The sequence below is a fragment of the Carassius carassius genome, chromosome 17 (genome assembly GCF_963082965.1).
Source record: "Carassius carassius chromosome 17, fCarCar2.1, whole genome shotgun sequence".
Taxonomy (NCBI): domain Eukaryota; kingdom Metazoa; phylum Chordata; class Actinopteri; order Cypriniformes; family Cyprinidae; genus Carassius; species Carassius carassius.
Window position 1 is genome coordinate 5,033,588 of NC_081771.1, and position 16,581 is coordinate 5,050,168.

The 16,581-nt window shown below is 37.0% G+C and overlaps 1 protein-coding gene across 1 annotated transcript; it reads right to left on the reverse strand.

The window, feature by feature from the left end:
* Positions 1-4,621: 4,621 nt before the first annotated feature.
* LOC132160828 (potassium voltage-gated channel subfamily A member 10) lies at positions 4,622-9,065 on the reverse strand. The gene has a single exon (XM_059570532.1). The coding sequence runs from the start codon at positions 8,885-8,887 to the stop codon at positions 7,205-7,207; it is 1,683 nt and encodes a 560-aa protein (XP_059426515.1). The 5' UTR covers positions 8,888-9,065; the 3' UTR covers positions 4,622-7,204.
* Between the last annotated feature and the right edge of the window lie 7,516 nt (positions 9,066-16,581).

Genomic DNA, 16,581 nt, shown 5'->3' on the forward strand with positions numbered 1-16,581 from the left:
AGGCAGGCAGGGAGGGAGGGAGGGAGGGAGGGAGACATGGACAAAAGCTTAGCCATATCCACAGACAGAGATGAGGGTGACAGAAGGGGTGAGAATGACCACGAACCAGCAAACACAAAAGGGTAATGGGCACTATAAGTAGGGAGGTAAATACATGAGGGCCAGGTGAACGCAAATACAGGTCCTTCTAAAAAAATTAGCATATTGTGATAAAGTTCATTATTTTCCATAATGTAATGATAAAAATCAATCTTTCATATATTTTAGATTCATTGCACACCAACTTAAATATTTCAGGTCTTTTATTGTTTTAATACTGATGATTTTGGCATACAGCTCATGAAAACCCAAAATTCCTATCTCAAAAAATTAGCATATCATGAAAAGGTTCTCTAAACAAGCTATTAACCTAATCATCTGAATCAACTAATTAACTCTAAACACCTGCAAAAGATTCCTGAGGCTTTTAAAAACTCCCAGCCTGGTTCATTACTCAAAACCGCAATCATGGGTAAGACTGCCGACCAGAAGGCCATCATTGACACCCTCAAGCAAGAGGGTAAGACACAGAAAGATCATGGCACCATCAGTATCAAGGCACCTCAGTGGGAAGTCTGTGGGAAGGAAAAAGTGTGGCAAAAAACGCTGCACAACGAGAAGAGGTGACCGGACCCTGAGGAAGATTGTGGAGAAGGACAGATTCCAGACCTTGGGGGACCTGCGGAAGCAGTGGACTGAGTCTGGAGTAGAAACATTCAGAGCCACCGTGCACAGGCGTGTGCAGGAAATGGACTACAGGTGCCGCATTCCCCAGGTCAAGCCACTTTTGAACCAGAAACAGCGGCAGAAGCGCTACCTGGGCTACAGAGAAGCAGCACTGGACTTTTGGACAAATTTTGCATGTCATTCGGAAATCAAGGTGCCAGAGTCTGGAGGAAGACTGGGGAGAAGGAAATGCCAAAATGCCTGAAGTCCAGTGTCAAGTACCCACAGTCAGTGATGGTCTGGGGTGGTCTAGGGTCAATGCAGCTAGTTATCAGGAGATTTTGGAGCACTTCATGCTTCCATCTGCTGAAAAGCTTTATGGACATGAAGATTTCATTTTTCAGCACGACCTGGCACCTGCTCACAGTGCCAAAACCACTGGTAAATGGTTTACTGACCATGGTATTACTGTGCTCAATTGGCATGCCAACTCTCCTGACCTGAACCCCATAGAGAATCTGTGGGATATTGTGAAGAGAAAGTTGAGAGACGCAAGACCCAACACTCTGGATGAGCTTAAGGCCACTATCAAAGCATCCTGGGCCTCCATAACACCTCAGCAGTGCCACAGGCTGATTGCCTCCATGCCACGCCGCATTGAAGCAGTCATTTCTGCAAAAGGGTTCCCGACCAAGTATTGAGTGCATAACTGAACATAATTATTTGAAGGTTGACTTTCTTTGTATTAAAAACACTTTTCTTTTATTGGTCAGATGAAATATGCTAATTTTTTGAGACAGGCATTTTGGGTTTTCATGAGCTGTATGCCAAAATCATCAGTATTAAAACAATAAAAGACTTGAAATATTTCAGTTGGTGTGCAATGAATCTAAAATATATGAAAGTTTAATTTGTATCATTACATTATGGAAAATAATGAACTTTATCAAAATATGCACATTTTTTTAGAAGGAACTGTATACTAACCAGGTTAACAAGAGGGTGTGGTAGGAAGGAAACAAGGAGGATGGGCTAAAGGAGCACATGGCCGAGAAAACAATTAACAAGGCCATGTGCTGACACAAGAAACAAAACAAACAGAGTGAAAGTGCAAAACCCTGACACCTTTGCAGGTGTATTGAGTTGATTAGCTGATTTGCATGTCACCATGCCATTGAATTGGTGGGTTTTTATTAAATGTGAGCCAAAATCATCACAATTAAAAGAACCAAAGACTTAAACTACTTCAGTCAATTTGAGTGGAATTACTTAAATAAATGAACTTTTCCACAACATTCTACTTTATTGAGATGCACCTGTAAGTATTAACCTGGATGTTTAATGTAGCATGACTAAATATGTCTAAGAAAAAGTATTGCAATACAGTTTTATATAGCGCATTCAAAATATAGATACATGCAAGGTACAAAGCTGTTATTAGGATCGTGCATTTTTACTACCCTAAATGGTACATATTTGTACCTAAAGTGTACACATTAGTGCTTTTTGAAAGGCTACCGCCCAAGTGACAATTCTGTATGCTTTTTCCTGAAAGTATGGGAATTGAACCAATGACTTTGGCATGAATTAAAATCTCAAGTGAAAATGCTTGTAAGTAACTATAATACCCAAATTAGTAAGTGTCACCTTTCTTTGATTAAACCTGCAATTACCTCAAATATCATCTGGTCTGCATACTAAAGTTACCGCAGTAATCAGGATTGCGTGAAAGTACAAATCGAGCCACGCTCGGGTTATAGGGGTCAGTTTCTTTCACTTTCTGCCTGTTGTAGATGTAATCAGTCTTACCCAGCCTTAACTTGCTAGTAAAGTTTTCCAGCCACAGAGCTAGAGAGACCTGAACGGTCTAAACAGTGCAAGACTAGAACAAAATGGCTGGTCATTAATTGTTTATAACCGCATCTCTCTCCATACCTGTTTGACCTTACCATGCACCTGACCAGTTAAGTATATATGAGATCGAGGGTATCTCCAGGGTATGAAGGCCTTTGCGTGCTTTGTGTGATTTTTCTTTCCCCAATCTCCTAATTGGTCCTACCAGTGGTTATCAGCGTAGGGTCGGGCTCTAGAGATAAAAGCAGATAAAATTAACACACATCATTAGGCACCTAGTCCGGACTGTTGTGTGACCAGTGTAACTGCTGAGGAGTTTTTAATATTTATTTTAAGTATGTTTAATTGAAAAACTATTTTCCACTATTTTCTTTCTACAAAGGATTTGTTTCACAATTTCATTTTCTAGTTTGACCATTTGCATAAAACTCTTTACTTAAATTAACTTATATGAAAATATATTATCAAACTATTTGATTGCTTTGCTTGGAAACCTTGTGTTCTCAGATGCCTAAAAATACACCTAACTATATTTTTATTATGACAAACAAATATTGCGATATCAAACTTCAGAAATGACACCACTCAAATGACAGTCATATAATACCTAGCATTCCTCTTACACAACCACAAAACACGTAACAGCATTCTCTTACATACTATATACTGTACATAGTTCAGTATTTGGTTACTTTGCTGTCTCACTGCTCAATATTTTAGTATCTCAACTGGACACTGACTGAAATCATTCATGTCTTGAAATAACCGTACAGGCAAAGCAATCAGAACAAATGCTGATTGAATGCAATTCAAATAGTTAGGGTGTATTAATATAATTAATTCATTCCAAATTCAGGTTCTCTTTAAAAACTTTTAAGATGTGTAAATATTTTGATGTACAATTAGATTTTTTGAAGCTTTAAAGGGTTAGTTCACCCAAAAAATAAAATTTGCCTATGCTTTACTTACCCTCAAGGCATATATAGTGTATATGACTTTCTTCTTTCAGAATAATCCAATCAATACAAGAGTTTTATTAAAAATGGTCCTTGCTCTTCCAAACTTTAGAATGGCAGTGGTCATCCATCTGGAACGGCTTGCACAGTGGAAGTGAGAGAAAGGTGTTTATAACATTTTAAACATGGATATTTTTCATCACCCTAGGATGCCTTGAGGGTGAGTAAAACATGGGCTAAATTAAATTTTTGGGTGAAAAAATCCTTTAAACAGAACAGGTATTATTAGAATATTTTTACAAGTAGATACTCTTAAAGTTCTAGTACTTTTGAATTTTACTATAATTTTTTAGAGTGAGTGGGAATTGTTTCTACACCATTTTTTCAGTGTATATTTTAAATCACAGCTCAACTGAATAAACAGATATATATGGAAAGCAAAATTGGTATTTTTTGGGACAAAAGTATTTGGTAAGGATTTAGTGATCAAACCAAATATTCAAGCCAAAAAATTTGATTTTAAGATGGTAATTCAGATCAGTTGATGAAAGTGAGGAAAGGTATTGAGATTGAGGAATGACCATTTTACTTTACATATCCACTAACAACCCGGTCCACATAGACGGTGAGCTTTGAAACATTAATGCATGCACACATACACAAACAAAATGACCTTAAAGATTAATGTGCTCTCATTGTGGATCTTGCACTGTTTAGTCTTCCTTCCCTGAAAAACTCCACAGGTCGTGCCAACAAATCATGGTAGCTCACCTGTCCCATTGACCTGAGATGAACTTTTTAACCTCTCTAATACTGTATTAAAACCTAATGAACCACACACCATCACCCTTTCAGATACTAAGAGTTGATATCATGATTTATGAATAACAATACTGCAAAACCACAGATGAGAAGAATAGCCTGTAATGACAGCTTGTCTTTTTCTGGGAAAAAATAATCAAGAAAAATTGACCCAAGCTACATTGAATGTATGTTACATGTAGCTGTGCTGAGCACAGTGTTTTTGGGTGGTGTATTATTGGCTTAAAAAGTTACATCTTATATATTGCAAAAGTGCAATGAATTAAAAACAGGAGCAAATGTTTTCAACGCACCAACTTTTCTGTCTAATGTTTTATTTTATGGAGATTTTTGTTTAACTTTTTTTTTTACAGTAAGCATATTTTATTTTGTATTGAGTCTCCATAATCATACAATGAGAATGTATGTGTCCTTGTCAAATCACACAAAGCTGGAGCCAATAAATTGAATATATATTTAATAAAAGGCACTCAGAATATCATGACTAAAATATAGTGCTTAAACAATCAAAATATATCATACAGCAATAGCATACATTCATGAGATGCTAAATGCCATAATGATCACATAACACTGGCATTATCACCTTCGTCAGTGGGATAATTGTAAGAAATCAATATAGAACTCTCAGGATTTTTTGAACAATGACTTTCAATATTACTATTGATATTACACCATACTATGACATAAAATGCATGCACAAGGGAATATACTTCAGATTTTTCCATTGACGCAATAGAGGGATGATTTAAATATATTTTTTCTACCTCTAGTCAAAGCATGGTCATTTTAACAAATTCTTTAATCTCAGTGTTTACATGCATCTTTTAAAATTTACAACAGCATGATAAAAAGCATTTTAAGATCTATATTACAGTTATACATTAAGTGTCTAAAAAAATGCAATGTTACCTGCTGGCATAAGTTCATTTTCAAGCTTACTGGAAAACTTATTTTAGCTTCCCTGTAAAAGTGCTGTATTGCTTTGCTTTAGTCAGTGCTGAAATGCTACAATCAAAATTTGCTTTGGAAACATATTTTTTCTCTCTCAATTTTTTTTCTCAACTTTGCTTTTTACAAAAACATGCAAATGTGCAGTATTTTTATTGCAAATAAAGCATGAAATATTCTCTCATAAAAGGGAATTCCTTACAATAAAGAAACCTCAAGTTATGGAAACAGATTTCTGTAAGCATAATGAAATCAATGAAAAATGATGTCATGTGATGACCATAACACATCTTACTCTTATTTCAAAGAAAGAAATCATACTCCTCTGAAAGACAATAATATCTTATAAGTGAAATAAAACATATCATCTATTAAAATCCTGGACAAAGACACACAGACATGTGTGCATATTGCATGAAAAAACTTTGTGTAATTTCTTTCATATACTAATGAATGTTATTAAAATGCTTGTAAGATAATGATTCTCCCTGTTCTGTTTATAAGATAAATCCACAAGAAATTTCCTGATGTTGCAAACATTTACAAGTAACTTGTTAGGCTGGATTAGTTGATACATTTGCTGCAAACCTTTCCATCTTTTGAAGTGGCTAATCATTAATTGGTTTAACTATTACAGTACATTCTCTGTGTGAACATGCTCTCTGCTTTCATTGGCTTGTCAAGTCAGCATAAACTAGTGAGATGGAAAAATAACACTTATTACTCCACCAACAGAACCAACCTAAATTAAAGTTAAAAGTTTTTTTTTATATATATATGTCCACAGTTTGACAGATAAGTATTGTTTTAAGTGGGTAACTCATATAAATCCATGCTTAAATTCTTGTGCGTTTTCCAGCCATACATATCCATGTGCATAATGAGTAAGGCTGATAGTAGGCCAATTAATCTGTATGTAAAGAAGTGAGTGCATCCTACTAGCTATTGTCAATGCTCATATACAGTCGGTCAAACAAAAGAGAAGATATGACGTAAAACGAACTGAATGGAATGGCCAAGCAAAGGTGTGTACCAAAACTTGAACTCACTCAGCATAGAAATACGAAAACAAATCTCACCCTAAAGATAGAGTTCTAGCGTCTCATTCTGTGTGTATGTTGACAAGAATAGAAACACCAGAAGAAAATGTGGGACGAGCAGCAAGCAGATGCTGCCACAGAATGGCGGGTCATCCAAATATAACATACTTGCATGCGTAGGATACTGTATTTAAATTCCAAATGGGCCTGATTATGTATAACAACTACCAGGGCTGTTAGAGGAGACATTCAGTGACATTGAAGGATGGATAACAGTTTGGCATAAGCTTTTTCTTTTACAAGCAGCAGGGACAAAAGGTGATGTCAGTGCAAAACTCTAAAGGAACGACAACATCAGCAAAAGGTGGTGCTGGGTGGATGCTCAGAGTGCAGATTCATGATTCCTCGGCATTAATTTGAGGGACTCGGCAACACAGGCACTTAATCGCGATTAATTAAATGCTTGTTTTGACCTCAGTCAAACGCAGCCGTTTGTCTCGAAATGATGACATGAGTACTTTTTTTGTCTTCCCGAGTTTCATATTCCTTTTTCTGTTCAGTGCATTTCAGTTTGTAGTACTGTAAAGCCTTAAAGGGATGTCCCTTACAATATCTTTTGCTTCCTTTTAGTAGATAGTGCTTCTGAGGTTATAGTCATCCATCAAAGGTGTTTTTAGCAGCCTTTGGCTAAAACAGCGTCCTGTTTGAGGTCTCCCTTTGAAACAGCATGTTTTGTAAAGGTACTGTTTGTATATGCATAGCATTAGGTACATATGTAGAACTCTTAATTAAGCAGTTGTCAAACCATAAAAACAAGAGTTTCTAAGTGCATTGTTGTACAGTCATTATTGCTAGTCATGTGAACTATACCAATCCTTATGGAATGCCATTTTTCCCTGTCTGCCAGTTCCCATTGCTCTGGTCCAGCGAGTAATTGCTTTCATACTTCTCTTCAGAACTGCTTTTCTGATTTGCAGCAGCCTCAGCAGCAGCGTCAATCATCTGTTTCTCCGCTTGCTCCGTTTCACGATGGTAGAAGTAGTTGAAGTTGGAGACGATGACAGGAACAGGAAGTGCAATGGTCAGCACACCAGCGATGGCACAGAGGATCCCAACCATCTTTCCCCCCAAAGTGATAGGGCACATGTCGCCGTAGCCGACTGTCGTCATTGTGACCACAGCCCACCAGAATCCTTCCGGGATGCTCACGAACTGAGTATCAGGTTCGTCAACCTCAGCAAAGTAAATGGCACTGGAGAAGAGGATGACGCCTATGAAGAGGAAGAAAATAAGCAAGCCTAGCTCCCTCATGCTGGCCTTCAGGGTTTGGCCTAGAATCTGGAGGCCCTTGGAATGGCGAGAAAGCTTGAAAATCCTGAAGACACGCACTAATCGGATGACACGTAGTGTGGCCAGAGACATGTTCTGGTTGGCGGTGGGGTCTTCCTCTTGGGTGGCCATTAGTTCTGTTATGACAGTAATGAAGTAGGGCATAATGGACACAATGTCAATGACATTCATGATATTGCTAAAGAACTCGCTCTTGCTGGGGCACACTATGAAACGTACTACAAGCTCAAAACAGAACCAAACGATGCAGATGGTCTCCACCACAAAGAAAGGGTCAGTAAAGACAGAGAGCATGGCCTTAGGATGAGGAGTAGGGGACAGAAGTGTGCCGTTGGCGTCACGGGTTAAGTTGACAAATGCAGGTGTAAATTCACGCTCATCGCGGAATTCCGGAAGCGTCTCCAGGCAGAAGATACAAATAGATATAGTAATGACAAAAACAGACACTAAGGCCACTGACCTGGCAGCACTGGAGCTCTCTGGGTACTCAAAGAGCAGCCAAAATTGACGGTGAATCTCACTGGTTGGGAGTTGAGGCTCAGGGTCTTTGATGAAACCTTCATCCTCCCTGAACTGTTCCATGACCTCATGCCCCAGTCGATAGAACACTATCTCATCTGCAAATACATCCAATGGCACGTTTGCTGGCCTCCGAATTTTGCCTCCAGACTGATAGAAATACAAGATTCCATCGAAGCTGGGGCGGTTGCGGTCAAAGAAATACTCGTTCCTCATGTGGTCAAAGTAGTCAATCCTCCTCATGGGGTCTCCCAGCAAGGTATCTGGGAACTGATTCAAAGTTTTAAGTGTTGTTTCGTACATCATCCCTGAGACATTGATAACCACTTTTTGTTCGCCCTCCTCAAATTTCTCCTTTTCAGCAAAGTAGTCCTCACAACAATCCTTGGCTACTTTTCCTAGGAGAGCCTCATTGGGACTGCCCTCGCTGTTCATCAGAACCTTCCAGTTGGAGATCAGGCTGTTACAGCTTGATGTTCCTTTCTTGCTCAGTGTTGGTGGAGAGGCCAGCGAGTGCCTCGGCTGTCTTCCTCTCTGAGGTGAGTGTGTGGGTGAGTTTATGCCACGGGTCCCCTGGTTTGGTTCCGGGGTATCTGAGGTGGGAGAGTTCGGATATCCCGAGTCACTTGGGTCTCCCAGGTTGATTCCGATGTCATCCAGGTTCTCAAAATTGACTAGAGGAACCTCCATGGCCTCCCTCCCCTCCCTGGGGCAGAGCTCAGGCTGCTAACCCAGGATGAAATGACAGATGGGCAACCAAAAGCACAGACCAACCAGCAAGCCCACTCTGCACCGCAAAGTGCCAAGAGATCAGAGAAGATTCAGGCTAGTTCTGAAGCAGAAAGCCGAATCCCAAGATACTGTCACTTGATCTGCAGATAAAAACAAAGGGAACAAAACAGTTGTGTTACTGCATGGAAGGTAGGGTTGCACCTTAGGTTAGGGAACAATTAAAGCGATATAAAGTAATATAAACTCTACCACAAGACAATGAAAAGGGAACAAACTGAAATTAAAATTTTAAGCTCAATTATTTTACTCGAAGAATAAAATGTAGGCTGATATGATGGCCACGATTGCAGCAAAATTAAGAGTGTCATAATTTGTTTAACCTTTTGTTGTTTAAAACCTGTATGATCTCCTTTTCAAGGCTTTCAAAACTACTATTAAAATATAATGAAAGATTTATTCCAAGTCTTCTGACACTGTATGATAGCTTTGTATAAAGAACACTGAAATTGTACAGTGAGTATAACACTCATTAGATCTGTCTAATGGTCTAAACAAACAAATGATCTAAAACAATCATTCAAACCTGTCTTGCTAGCTTAATCAGTCAATTAAATTAAAAATATATACCCAAAAGAACAATTCAACAGAGATGAGAATGAATCCAGCACCTCTACAGTCGTCTCTGCTTTTTTCATAAACTCATGTCATGGTTTTCAGTGAATAATACTTTAAATTAGGGACATTTTTATATGAAGTTAGACAAGCTTGGCACAGTCAATATTCTGTAAGAATATACATTACAAATAACAGATTGCATTTAGTCTCTCCTTGAAAACTCCTTGAATGTGCCTAAACAAACACAAATAATGAATCCAAACTGAACATGTTTTTTTGTCCTCTGTATCTACTGCCAAGTGTGCTTGAGAGCTGAGAACTGCACTTTATCATCATGTCTCCCTTATGGCCTCTTGTAGCGAGATGAACACACATTTTAATTGACATCTTCTGTATTGTAGTACAAGTATTTACAGCAATAGAGCTGTACTCACACGGTTGCATTGCATATGGAATTAATAATGCTTAACAAAAGGGTCCAGAAATTGGTTGCAGACCCATTTAGCATAATTTTTGGTAGAGAGTGTAAAATAAGTTGCATAATATAAGTTGAACTCGTTTTGACATCTGCGACAATCAATTCCCACAGATAGTGATTTCGAAAAAAAAATTCAATTTTTACAAATAAACAATAATGTATTTGCTTATAAATGATTAGCATTATTAATATTATTGTTTAACAAAAATTACAGATTAATTGAATTGTTTCCAAAATGTAGTATTTGAGCTTTAAAATTGGTTCAATCATCCTTTTATCTGTGGGACTATGCTCCACTAGGTAGATTAACATTAAGGTTGTAAATCTTTTAGGTGGAGTTTCAGGTAAGCAACACATTGTTACATCACTTCCTGTTCTTTTATCCTTGCACACATGGAGTGAATGCTACTCTGTTTACAAGATTTACATGTTCACAAAATATGTTCTGGGTTATAATTTGCATAGATAATGTTAGTAAGTAATTACACTAATCTTGTGCTATACTTATTTAGAAATTATTATATTGCAATGCTCCATTAATTTCCATTTTAATTATGTTGTATTGTGCTCTCCTGCGCAGAGTAGCAATCATCTGTTGCAGCCAAATAGTTCATTAGGCATGTCTGTGCAAATGATGGGTGTTTTTTAGGATGTTAATGAATGATATTTATAATTAATGTGTTACAGTTTAATTTCTGCAAACATACTATGCTTGAATTATTTAAACCAATTGGAAGAGAGCACAATATTTCTGTAAAAGTATTTTGAATTTGTACAATCTGATGGGTTAGTTGTTAGTTTCTGCATTAATCGAAAGCACCTGTGACAGTTTAACACTGTTTAAGTTCTTTTTATATACACACTCAACACACTTCATTCCAAATCCAACTAAAGCAGCTTTTGGATTCCAGTGCTTTTCCTCTTGGGGTTAAAGGTGCAGGTCAAAGGTCCAGTTTGGGCCTCTTATCTACAGCGTTCTATTTTCCAGAGAGTTTAATGGAGAAAGGTAACCATAACCTGAACAGAGGATTTAAACAGCTACCCCTCGTACCACTTGACACCATATAACCCACAGCCACCAAAGAGAAAAGCTTCTGGCTCCATGACAGCTTGTGTGGCTGCACTGGAAGGTAACGCACACCTCTCACCTTCGCTCCGCGTTATATTCCATTGACCCTATTAGTATACAGCAGGGCCTATCTTTTCCATTGTCAGAGGAGTATTGTTGGATGGGTGGGTTACAGAAGCAGTCTGTTTCATGTGGCCACATTTGTACAGCAGTGGCGAAATGGCCTTATTTATATGAAAAGTGCTGGTGTTTAGTTTTTAAGGAAAAGTTGACCAGTGTCCAAGGAATAATAATAGCATCGTACTGCTTAAATTGTTATATACCCAGCTATACTGGCCATATACAGTATGATTCTGTACAATATTTGCATAAATTAAAGGGATAGTTGGATAGGTCACCCAAAAATAATTTATTCATCCTTATATTTTTCCATACCTGTATGCATTTCTTACTTCTGTGTAATACAATGAAGATATTGTGATTTATTCTAAGTTGTTTAGAGCCCATCTTTATTTCTTTCTTTCCTTTGTGTCCTACAGAAGAACAAATAAAGGGTTTTGGCCAACTTGAAGTTGAATCAGATTATCAGAATTTACATTTGTGTGAACTATGCCTTTACATATATTATATTTAAAAAAACATTTTTACCAATTCTGCACCTTACATGATTCTGCTGCCTCTATTTAAAGTATAATCTTCTCATAAAGACTTATGTTACACCATTGTAATATTCTGCACTGCATTTGTTAACTGTATCCCATGCACTCTGCACCTTTTGTTTATTTATTATTTATTGAACTTCTTTATATTTATTTATTTCCTACATTATTCAACTGTAACTGCAACGACCTTGTGAAAGAAAAGGAAACTAACCTCATTATACCTGTTCAATGACCGTAAGAAGCTTATCTGATACATTATATATGCTAAGTATTAACTATATACTCTACACCTTGTAAATATAAAAGTTTTTCTACTTCAGAATTTCACATTTAACTTGTTACACGCTATTTAAATAGCAACTTCTGAGTGAAAATTGTTTCTACACCATTACTTTCCTGTGTTATTAGCACAACTGCAGGGTTTACAGATCCACATGAGGGTACAGTTATGTAGCGAGGGCAGGATGGACAAAGGTTACAAGTGACAGAAGCTTCCTTTGTTATCCTGCAGTGCTTCATCTGGGGAAAATGCTGAAGATGTGAAAATGCACCATGGACAGAGATGACATCTATATCCTTCAGCAGTGTGTGTGTGTGTGCTCGCCTGTGTCTAGAAGATCGATCACCAACGTGTGGGAAAGTTTTCCTGCATGCATCACAGGTACAAAGCCATTGTTTTGTATCAAGCACCTCAGCGGCAGGACATTACCATGTGCACATGTAAAGGCACATTGCATAAGTTTTGTATTGTATGTGCTAGATTGTGTTTTTAATTCTGGGAAAATGCGGTTTCATATATCCGAATCAGCACAAATCGTCCCTCTGGCTTGAATCACAGAAATATTATTAGACAATATGCTATAGCTGTCTTAGTTTCCAAATCTGATTGGTAGCAGCACAGAAAGTCTAACATATAAATTTTCAACTTAAAGTGACCCTTAACCCAAAAAATTAAAACTCTGTCATTGCTTATTTACTCTTGTGTCATTCCAAACCTGTAGGGGTTTCTTTCCTTTGTGAAAAACAAAAGAAATATTTTGAGAAATGTTTTTTCTTTTTTTTTTATCATACAATGGAAGTCCATGGTCACAAAGACATGCTTCAAAATATCTTTTATGTTCCACGAAAGAATAAGTCATGCAAGTAGTAAAGACATCAGGTTGAATAAATGATGACAGAATTTAAATGTTTCAGTAATTATCCCTTTAAATTGAAAATCTATAACTTCTGTGCTACTACGATTCAGGTAGGATGTCTTATCTGATAAAAGGTCAATATCCCTTAGTCGCATAATTCGAAGATATCTAACACGATATCTAAAACTGCACAAATGCCCACATACGTATATTAGTCATAAACTCTATTATATTCTATTCCAAAATCAATATCAAATAAAACAACAAACTAATTCTAATATTCATCTCACTCCTCAGTTCTTAAAGCTAAATACAGTTAAAACTAAAAACAGTCTTTGAGCACATACTGTACTGTATGAAACAATGTGGCTCGCCGGAGATAACAAATCTTATTTTATCTTTCTAAACTTTTGTAACAGCTCCATTCACATCCAGTAAATTCATGTAGATCCAAATTTGATCCAAAGACTTACTTCGATCCGTACTTCTATCCTTTTTAAACCACAATCCAAAAGTACATGCTTAAGCCCATCGATATACCAAACACAGACAAACGCTCGGTGAAATACCCACCAGGGAAAACCTCTGGAGCAGGACGGTCCTTCTGTGAGCGCTGTGATCCAGGAAGAGTGGGGCTCCTCTTTTCGCCTCTGTCCCTCTCTAGCCTTGCTCCTCTTCTCAGCCTGCATTACAATCAAATTTCTGCACACCCTTGTGTTCTGTTTAAGCTCTCTCTCTTTCAGTAATCTTATGCCTACTGAGTAACTTGAGACCCACGGCTGCCATCAGGGAGACGCACGCACTCACACACACACACGCACACACACACCTTACCTTTCGCATCTGGCATGGCTTTTTAAACCTTAGACTGGGTTCTCCTTTCTGTGTGCGTCTCTCTTGCTTTCTGTCTGTCTCTGCTCAGGTGCTGAAGTGTTGGGGTGTCAGAGGAGGACCCCATGGTGCCGGAGCCGGCAAGAGCTCTGCAGGGCAAACATCGCGGAATAAAGGATGGCAGGACCTGAGCTCCTGCCGAGTAAGCAAACAGAGCAACATCTCCAGGGCGCGATAGCACAAACACACACACATACACGCGCTCACAGACTTACAATTACTCTTACTCACACTCGCAAGTTGCATAGACATATGCAGTTACACAGACACTAAACCTATGTTTGGAGTACCATACTAATAATACTATTACAGTATATGTACAGTATAGTATGCTAATGTGTAGAGTACTTGGAAGACAAGTTCGAAATGTTGACATTTTCAACTTTACACATGGAAAAGTGCTATAGAATGGAACTCAGTGTCGAACTTCATTGTGGGCATTGAAAGAGATTAACAAGTTATAGACTTTAAAGCAAATACATTGTTTTAATGAGTTAAAATTTATTTGATCAGATATAGAGTAAAGATGTTAATACTGTCAAAATGTCTGTTTTCTATCATATTATATTACAGAATTATAAAATGTAATTTATTCCTGTGATGCACAGCTAAATTTTAAGCATCTTTACTCCAGGCTTAAGTGTCACATGATTTTTTTCGAAATCATTCTCATATGCTGATTTGCTGCTCAAGAAACATTTCTTCTTATTAAAAATGAAAACAGTTTTGCTGCTTAATATTTTTGTAAAAACAATATTTCACTTTTTTTTTAAGGATTCTATGATAAATCGAAAGTTCAAAAGAGCATTTATTTGAAACCGAAATCTTTTGTTAAATTATAAAAGTCTTTACTGTCACTTTTGATCAATTAAATACATCTTTGCAAAACAAAAATATAAATTTTTAAATAAAGTACATCTTAATGACCCCCAATTTTTGAACAGTATTGTATGGAATCAAGTTTTCTAGACTAGAATTCTTTACCTAAATGTACCGCAAGAAATAACCATGATATATTTTTCTTCAGGATACTTTGATAAATATATAGCTCAAAAGAACAGCTTAATTTAGTATTCATTTCTTCTTCTTCTTCTTGAATGGTAATGTATAATTGGATTAAAAATACAAACAATTCCAAAGCCACTCATTGAATTATACATAAATGTATAATGTCATGTGACACTATTGTGACGTTACACTTTTTTTCCCACTTATAACAAGTATACAGTATATAGTGTTCTGTAAGTAGTAAGCTATATTCTATGCTGAACATTTCCACACTTTTTGTATAATGCACATATCACATATGTTCCGGCCTGTTTCCATCGTATCAGCTCATGGGACCTGAATTGGCATCACTGTCAAACACATAAGCACACACATTTACACACACTTTAACTCACATAGAAACGCACACAAATCACATCACATACATCTCGGGCTCCTTCCTCCCCATCAGCTCAGGGGACCTGACTCGGCACCCAGTATCACTGTCAAACACACACAAGCATGCACACATACACACAAACATCTGCAGCAGAGCTCAGCAGCGATTCAGCTACACGGCACAGTCCAGAACGTTAAACTGCTTATACAGGAGATCCAGTGCAATTCTGTTTAGGGTCCAGAGGCAGAAGTGAAAGGGGCCATTCATCAAGTCTTCTTTTAGCCTCTTGCTGATGTCTAGAAACTGCAAATGAGACATACAAAAAGGTAAGAATGTATCTAAGAGCTGCAGGACACTGATTTGGTTCCAGACAATCTGCGTGTCTCTATAAATGTACAGCAAGGCCTGAGTAAGGGTTTTGAGTAGGTCGCAAAAGTGCTGAATGATCCAATGTGGAGCTCAAACAAAAGGTGAGGAGAAGTTGAATGTCACCCAATTATTGATTGACGGAAGACAACGAGACATTGGTGGCCTAAGTGTTCACTGTATCAGTTGATTGGATATGTGCTAACCCATCATACTTGAACAATGTTCATGTCATGCTTTAGTATCAGGAACGACACATCCACGGATCGTTCATGGACCGCCTGATGCATGTTGCATGCAACAATGGCTGGATTTCACACTTTGTGAGAGTTTGTGCCCAGGTTTTTATCATGACATCTTATATTTACAAAGGTAACAGGCTCTTAGCTAACAGGCAATGCTCTCTGAACTGGCTAATGTTCTGAAAATGTTCTCTCAAAATTATGAACAAATGTTCTTCAAGTAACATTAATAGAATGTTTGTTCAATATTCCATGGTATTTTAGAATGCTCTCAAAATGATAACATAAAAACATTATTTATACATCTCTCATGCAGCATTTTTATTTCTTGAAACACTTTAGTTAGACCTTCATTTTGTTAAACAATTTTGTTAATGCTTATATTTGTTTCTTATGTTCAGAGAAACAAAAAAATAAGATTCCCATGATGTTTGCAAATTAATGGAATGGAATCTTCCCTTAACATTCTCATAACCAATTTATTTATTTTTTAATAACTCAATTAACATGGGAATGTTAATGGGACTAGTTTATTTAAAAAATACACTAGTTAATAATTTTAGAGAATAGAGAATAGAAATCTTATATTTAAAAATATTATATTTGAAAAAAATGCTGTTCTTGTGTGTGTGTGTGTATATATATAAAAATATATATTATATATAAAAAATATATTATTTGAAAAAAATAATTTGTAATAATATTTCACAATATTCCTATTTTTTTCTTTACTGTATTTTCGATTAAATAAAAGTAGCCTTGTTAATTTTAAGAGGATTCTATCAAGGAATCTTTACTGGTCCCAA

Bases quoted from the DNA above. Each gene is read 5' to 3' on its own strand.
- LOC132160828 (XM_059570532.1), bottom strand. From the start codon at position 8,887: ATGGAGGTTCCTCTAGTCAATTTTGAGAACCTGGATGACATCGGAATC.